Source organism: Aspergillus thermomutatus, assembly GCF_002237265.1.
Source record: "Aspergillus thermomutatus strain HMR AF 39 chromosome Unknown NODE_343, whole genome shotgun sequence".
Taxonomy (NCBI): Eukaryota; Fungi; Ascomycota; class Eurotiomycetes; order Eurotiales; family Aspergillaceae; genus Aspergillus; species Aspergillus thermomutatus.
In genome coordinates, this window is record NW_020798393.1 from 16,911 (window position 1) to 24,710 (window position 7,800).

The 7,800-nt window shown below is 52.4% G+C and overlaps 2 protein-coding genes across 2 annotated transcripts; both read left to right on the forward strand.

Annotated features, from left to right (window-relative positions):
- Window positions 1-1,145: 1,145 nt before the first annotated feature.
- Window positions 1,146-4,254, forward strand: CDV56_102779 (plasma-membrane proton-efflux P-type ATPase; the record flags this gene model as incomplete). The annotated part of the gene is made up of 3 exons (XM_026756398.1): window positions 1,146-1,536; window positions 1,611-1,834; window positions 1,900-4,254. The coding sequence occupies 3 exons, from the start codon at window positions 1,146-1,148 to the stop codon at window positions 4,252-4,254; spliced, it is 2,970 nt and encodes a 989-aa protein (XP_026610213.1).
- A 1,984-nt stretch (window positions 4,255-6,238) lies between these two features.
- Window positions 6,239-7,478, forward strand: CDV56_103378 (putative pectin methylesterase; the record flags this gene model as incomplete). The annotated part of the gene is made up of 2 exons (XM_026756997.1): window positions 6,239-6,853; window positions 6,915-7,478. 2 exons carry the CDS (start codon window positions 6,239-6,241, stop codon window positions 7,476-7,478), a joined length of 1,179 nt encoding a protein of 392 aa, XP_026610214.1.
- Window positions 7,479-7,800: the final 322 nt, after the last annotated feature.

Consider the following 7,800-nt stretch of genomic DNA (forward strand, 5'->3'; position numbering starts at 1 on the left):
ATAGGATTTCTAGGCGTTGAGTGATGATACTGAAGGCGCGTCTCAGACTTCACCAGCAAAGTCAAGAAAATCGCGCATAGTTAAGATGAGGGAAAGATGATGTTGGACGGGCAAAACTAACAAGAAGCCAGCCGCACACGGTAGGTAGTAACAGTGAATTATCTCCCCTCTTGGTCGTGTGGTACCACTCATACCGTATGAAATTTCATTTCGCCTACTCCGAGATAGGCTTGATCGAGCTGGCTGGCCGATATCCCGGCGGTACCTTACAGTCTTGTATCAGAGATGTAATGTCAGAGTCCTCATTCACACAAAGGACTCTCCCCAGATGTTCTTCTACTCCGTACTGTCTGTATGGAGTCAGGTTTACCGTAATGGTCTGGAGGGTGGAGGATTTTGGGGGGGGCGAACTCGGCAGTCGGCACCGATCCGCTGCTCTACAAAGAGATACGAGTGCATAGTGCATTGGAGAGTCAGTGAAGTTGCTGTAAAGTGTTGTACTGCTGCTTGTATGATACCATATCATCATGATCTTTAAGGCAAAGTCAGGTTTTTCGGCATGTCGACCCTAAACTGCATTCAGTAAAGAATCCACTTGGCTGGAGAAGAAGGCCGCAGAGAAGGAAAGAAGGCAGGGAAAAAATCGGGCGTACCGTTAAGCAGAGAGTTGTGTGTGCGAGAGAAGCGAGAGAGGAGGGAAAAAGAGAAAAAAAAAAAGAGAGAAAAAAGAAAAACAGTCCGAGGAGGCAAAGAGCCATATTCACTCTAAACCTTCGAAAAGGGTGTGGGCATCCAAGCTAAACCTTATCCGGTCACACCACTCCATCGACAACAAGGATTTATTTTTCCTTTCTTTTTTAATTATTAAAAAAAAAAAATAGGAAAAGAAAAAAAAAAAAAAAAGTGGGTTTACGCACAGGGAAGGTCGCCCGTTAGAGCTTGGAGACGTGTTTGTGCTGCTCCCATGCAAATCACCCCCCAAATATTAAAGGATACATTCTCCCATCCCCCTCGCCTTCGTTCCCCTCCTCTTCTCTCCTTCTTTCTTCTCTATAGGAATATTCCGACTCTTGCCATTCCTGCCATCTCTTGTTTGCATCTGCTCATATCGTTGGGTTCCAAAGGCTTTGTGAGCCGAAGCAACAATGGCGGAGCGGAGGATCTCCTATGCTCCCGACGTGGAGAATGGTGACCATTCTCGTCACGCTGAAACTGAAGGCAACCTCGACGAGTACACTGCTTTGAACCGCTACATCTCGACTGCCCGCGATGGTCGTCGTGGCTCGACCTCCAGTGCTGGTGCTAGAAGCGTGGAGGAGAAGAAGAAGCCCTGGTACGCCTTCTGGAGGAAGAGCTCTGAGGGCACCGGCGCCTTCGTCTGCCCCGATGAGTGGCTCGAAACCGACATGCGCACTGGTCTCGCCTCCAGCGAAATCGAGCACCGTCGTAAGAAGGGTGGGTGGAACGAGCTGACCACCGAGAAGACCAACTTCTTCATTCAGTTCATTGGTTACTTCCGTGGTCCCATTCTCTATGGTATGTTACTAGTCTTCTCAGGGATGGAGGAATGTGCTTCCCAAGAAACAATGCTGACGATTATCGTTGCCCAGTTATGGAATTGGCTGTTCTTTTGGCTGCTGGTCTTCGTGACTGGATTGATCTGGGTGTCATTATCGGTATTCTGATGCTTAACGCTATCGTCGGTTGGTACCAGGAGAAGCAGGCTGCCGACGTCGTCGCCAGTCTGAAGGGTGATATTGCTATGAAGGCTGTTGTTATCCGTGATGGTCAGGAGCAGGAAATCCTTGCTCGTGAGCTCGTCACTGGTGATATTGTGAGTTGATTGATCTCCATAACTTCGAACATCTTGACATGGGCTAATCCCTCGCTTCATTGTAGGTCGTTGTCGAGGAAGGTACTGTCATTCCCGCCGATGTTCGCCTGATCTGCGACTACGACAAGCCCGAGATGTTCGAGACCTACAAGGAGTACCTCGCCACTGCCAACGATGACACCCTGAAGGAGAAGGATGATGAGGATGACGAAGACGGTGGTATCGAGGCCCGCGTTGGTGTCTCTCTCCTTGCCGTTGACCAGTCCGCCATCACTGGTGAATCTCTCGCTGTGGACAAGTACATGGCCGACACTTGCTACTACACCACTGGCTGCAAGCGTGGTAAGGCCTACGGTATCGTTACTGCCACCGCTCGTCAGTCCTTCGTCGGTAAGACCGCTGCTCTCGTGCAGGGTGCCAAGGACCAGGGTCACTTCAAGGCTGTCATGGACAACATTGGTACCTCTCTGCTCGTTCTCGTCATGTTCTGGATTCTCGCCGCCTGGATTGGTGGTTTCTACCGTCACCTCAAGATCGCTACTCCCGAGGACGACGACAACAATCTGCTCCACTACACTCTTATTCTCCTGATCATCGGTGTTCCCGTCGGTCTGCCCGTCGTCACCACCACCACCCTCGCCGTCGGTGCCGCTTACCTTGCCGAGCAGAAGGCTATCGTCCAGAAGCTCACTGCCATCGAGTCTCTTGCTGGTGTTGACATTCTCTGCTCTGACAAGACTGGTACTCTCACTGCTAACCAGCTCTCCATCCGTGAGCCCTACGTCAACGAAGGTGTTGATGTCAACTGGATGATGGCCGTCGCCGCTATTGCCTCCAACCACAACGTCAAGAACCTCGACCCCATTGACAAGGTTACCATCCTCACCCTCCGCCGCTACCCCAAGGCCCGTGAGATTCTCTCCCGCAACTGGGTTACTGAGAAGTACACTCCTTTCGACCCCGTCTCCAAGCGTATCACCACTATCTGCACTTGCGACGGTGTCCGCTACGTCTGCGCTAAGGGTGCTCCTAAGGCTATCCTTAACATGTCTCAGTGCTCTGAGGAGGAGGCTGCCAAGTTCCGTGAGAAGGCCGCTGAGTTCGCTCGCCGTGGTTTCCGTTCCCTTGGTGTTGCCGTCCAGAAGGAGGGTGAGCCCTGGCAACTGCTCGGCATGTACCCCATGTTCGACCCCCCTCGTGAGGATACTGCCCACACCATCGCTGAGGCTCAGCACCTCGGTCTGTCCGTCAAGATGTTGACTGGTGATGCCCTTGCCATTGCCAAGGAAACCTGCAAGATGCTTGCCCTGAGCACCAAGGTTTACGACTCCGAGCGTCTGATCCACGGTGGTCTTGCCGGCTCTGCCCAGCACGACCTTGTTGAGAAGGCTGATGGTTTCGCTGAGGTCTTCCCTGAGCACAAGTACCAGGTCGTCGAGATGTTGCAGCAGCGTGGTCACTTGACTGCCATGACTGGTGATGGTGTCAACGACGCTCCCTCTCTGAAGAAGGCTGACTGTGGTATTGCCGTTGAGGGTTCCACTGAGGCTGCCCAGGCCGCTGCTGATATCGTCTTCCTTGCCCCCGGTCTCAGCACCATCGTCGATGCCATCAAGCTTGCCCGTCAGATCTTCCAGCGTATGAAGGCCTATATCCAGTACCGTATTGCCCTGTGTCTCCACCTTGAGATCTACCTTGTCACCTCCATGATCATCATTGATGAGACCATTCGGGCCGACCTGATTGTCTTCATCGCCCTGTTTGCTGACTTGGCCACCATTGCTGTTGCCTACGATAATGCCCACTACGAAATGCGCCCCGTCGAGTGGCAGTTGCCTAAGATCTGGGTTATCTCCGTCGTCCTCGGTATCTTGCTCGCTGGTGCCACCTGGATCATCCGTGCTTCTCTCTTCCTGGACAATGGTGGTATCATCCAGAACTTCGGTTCTCCTCAGGAGATTCTCTTCCTTGAGGTCGCCCTTACTGAGAACTGGCTCATCTTCGTCACCCGTGGTGGTAAGACCTGGCCCTCATGGCAGCTGGTTGGCGCCATCTTCGTTGTCGATGTGCTCGCCACCCTCTTCTGTGTCTTCGGCTGGCTTTCCGGTGACTACCGCCAGACCAGCCCTCCCAGCCACGCCGAGTTCTCCATCCACGGCGATGTCGACATCGTCACCGTTGTTGTCATCTGGGCTTACTCCATTGGTGTCACCATCATCATCGCCGTTGTCTACTACGTCCTCACCATCATCCCCGCCCTTGACAACCTCGGTCGTAAGACCCGCTCCAAGGCTGACACCAAGATCGAGAACCTCATTGGCCACCTCTCCAAGCTGGCTGTCGAGCACGAGACCGATGCCAGTGGCAAGTCCTACTACACTCTCGGTGCCCGTGCCGAGGTGGAGGAGGATGATGAGTAAACGCTTGATTGCTCTCACTACTAATTTCTCATCTGGATATCACTTGCGCATACATGCATAGGGCTGGGCTTCGGCTGGTTACCTTTTTTTAACAGTATTATAGACTTTTTTTTTCTTTATTTGTCTCTACATAGAGTCAATTCTTTTCTTTACATGTATGTATGTCATTAATAGTGGTAAATTTAGTGAATCAAGCGATTTCAAAAAGTTATTCCTGTTTCCTCCATTTGACTCTTATTCCTTTCTCGAAATGGTACGAGGGCTGCTCGCTCCCAATCTTCGAAAGCTCCAGTTGAGCTCCAGAGTTACCCCCTTTTTTTCTATCTGCTATGATCCACTTCTCTTGCATAGTCCCCACGCTTAATCCAGGAACAAGCGCAGAACTCCAGTAACTACTAGACTGGGACCGCGCTGTTTGCATCCCACTTGGTGTCCGGAGTCCGCCCGAGGAGCTTCTACCGAGGTAGCTTCCAGCCTCTCAGGCTTCTCAGCTCCTTGCTCGGTATGATGAATATATTAAGACGCAGGAACTATCGTCATTTGTGGCAGTAGTGCGCTGTAGCTCCAGCTACTACTAGAAAGCTAACTGTGTACTCCCTCACTCCAAAGCTCCAGCTTGTCGTGCGACCTGCCCATCTTGATGTCTCGTTCTAGATGCATGACGCACGTTGGGAATCTCACGATGGACTTTCGATTCCATCTGCTTAGAGGTCAGTAATGAGTTCCTTCTTTCCCTACCTTCTCCACTTAAGTCAGTTGTCTCGTATTGTCTGATTATCGCGGCTGGCGGTCTGACTATATGATGGGTGCTGAGTGGACGATCTACGCAAGTCGCAATAATCTGCCCGTAATAGTCGCGAATAGCCGAGCATGGCCATGGACCAAGTGCTGATAAGTCGGTTGAGTTGATTGTAACTATGGTGCCGTTCGAGCCGTGTTCATAACTTGCTCAATTAACCGAATTCTCGTAGAGGCGTGTTATTATTTCGTGGATATGCAAGAGTATGTAGTCGTGCCTGAGGCAGACAGGCAGCCATATAGATCAAGTGTTTTCCGCGTCTTTATTCTGCTAACCATCATCATCACCACCATCATCATCATCATACAGGATCTTCATTTGCCGCTGATTGTTGCTCAATTACCTTTGAATAACGGAGGAATAGCCATTCATAACGGTTTATCACTGACCCCGTTTTGACAGCATTGAGCCCGGCCCATTAGCGATGGGCGCGGAGATTCTCTTTTATTATGCTTGCCGCAAGCAAGCCAAGTGATTCTCAGCAATGACTGATCCGCTTTATTTCGCCCTACGCGCATAAGATACATACGCGCCGGACAGGCAAGGCTCAAAATAGGGCGGAGTCATCGTCTTTGATGCTATTCTTCCGCCTGTGTCTCCGTTGACGGGTCACTGAGGCCTTACTTTGCAGGCCGTAAGGAGGACGAGCATCAAGCTGGAGCCAATTTGAAGATAATAGCTTCAGCTTCTTGCTTAGACAGACTTGACTTGATACTGATAACGAGAAACATGCCGCTGTTTGCGCCTCACGGTGCATGTAAACCCTGACAGGCGGAATCCAATTTTCCGTCACCGCTGCAATTGATTTCCGTGCTCAAACTCTGGGGAAATCTCCCTGGACGGCGGGGGAGCTTTCTTCCCGTAGGGAGAAAGAGTCCAAATGCAATTGGACGATTGCTTGTTTGACTTGTATCCAAGACTCTCGCCATGCTTGTTTCCCCGGTCGATACTCCTCAGTCTACGTTTACCAAGCACTGCCAGCAACCGGGGATTCTCTCCCGACTTGTTCTACCCCAGTCTCTGTCTCCGCAATTTCTCCAAATTTCTCCAGAACCTCAATTGACGCATTGATCATCGTCCGGAGCGATGAGACTATATAAGAGCTGGCGACCTGGGCGACCTTGATGCTCAGGCCCGGACACCCAGCATCGGACTTTGTTACGAAATCTGCATAGTCAAGGCAAAATGAAGTCTTATCTCTTGTTTTTCGCTGTAATTTTGCAAGCTGTGTTTGTACGAACGGCTGCATTGCAATCCTCGTCTCGACGCACTTGCCAGACCTCGTTGAGGAATTGTCCTGAGGGAACCGTCATCGTCTCCAAGTCTCATCCCAAGGCCCACTTCTCCACTGTTCAGGCTGCTATCGAATCTCTGCCGAATGACGACAGCAAGCAGACCATTTTGATCTTGGCAGGCAACTACACGGAGCAGCTGAATGTCACTCGTTCCGGTCCTATAACCCTGCTTGGCCAGACCGATAGCGTCACCGATGCCTCGAAGAACAAGGTCACCATCACCTGGGCCCAAGCGAACCACGACAACACCGGAAAGAGTGTGGACAATGTCTTTTCCAGCGTGCTGGTTGTTGCACCTACACTCGAGGCCAGCTACACCGGCTCGGGCACAACGGGGTATCCGGTGCCGGAGGATACCCCGTTCGGTAACACCGATTTCAGGGTCTACAACATCGATTTCCGCAACACATGGGCTGATTACTCCGATGGGCCGGCGCATGCTCTCAGCTTCAGTCGCGCCAACGGCGGTTTCTACTACTGCGGCTTCTACTCGTATCAGGATACTGTATGTCTCTTGCTCAATCTTTCCAGTCCATTGCAGGGACGGGAGAACTGACCACGCACAGGTGTATGTCGGCAAGCTAGGGAACGCCTATTTCTACAAAAACATCATCGCCGGCCAGACCGACTTCCTGTATGGCTTCGGTACCGCCTGGATCCAATCGTCAGACATCCTCCTGCGCAACTGCGGCGGCGGTGTCACCGCGTGGAAGGGCACCAACACCACCTTTGAGAACCAGTACGGCGTGTACATCATCGACTCGGCTGTGAGAGCGGCGAACGCCTCCATTGCCCCGGTGATTGCCGGCCAATGTGCTCTGGGGCGGCCATGGAACAGTCTGCACCGGTCCATCTTCGCCAACACCTACGAGGACGGCAGTATCGAGCCCAGCGGCTACATCGATTGGGTCGTCTCCGGCGTGAGCCGGCTCACCAACCAGACAGTCATGGCCGAATACAAAGCGTTTGGACCCGGTTTCAACGCGACCGGCCGTGCGCAAGGCGGCGTCACCATCGTCATGGACAAGAAGCAGTACAAGCGCTACGACTCGCCAGCGAAGGTGTTCCAGTCGCCGGACGGCAAGCCCGGAAACATCCACTGGATCGATTTCCATGCGGATCGCGTATAGTTTCCGACCGCGTCAACGCCAGAGCTTAGATATCTAGACGTACACGAATGAACTCAATATCACTCAAGTCTACATTCACATCGAACATGTCTATGCCGTCCCACTTCCCCCCGCATATACTCTCTGCCCCTCCCCAATAATATTCCCATGCCCACTCCTCGTCCTCTCCATCGACTTCCTCGTCTCCTTCTCCCCAAGCTCCCGCTGCACATCGCCCAACTGGCGCGTTCGCGCCAGATACGCCGCCCCGGTATCAGCCCACACCCGGTACTCCTGCACCTTCAACCCGCGTTCTCACACACATCCTACCCTCCCCGCCGCC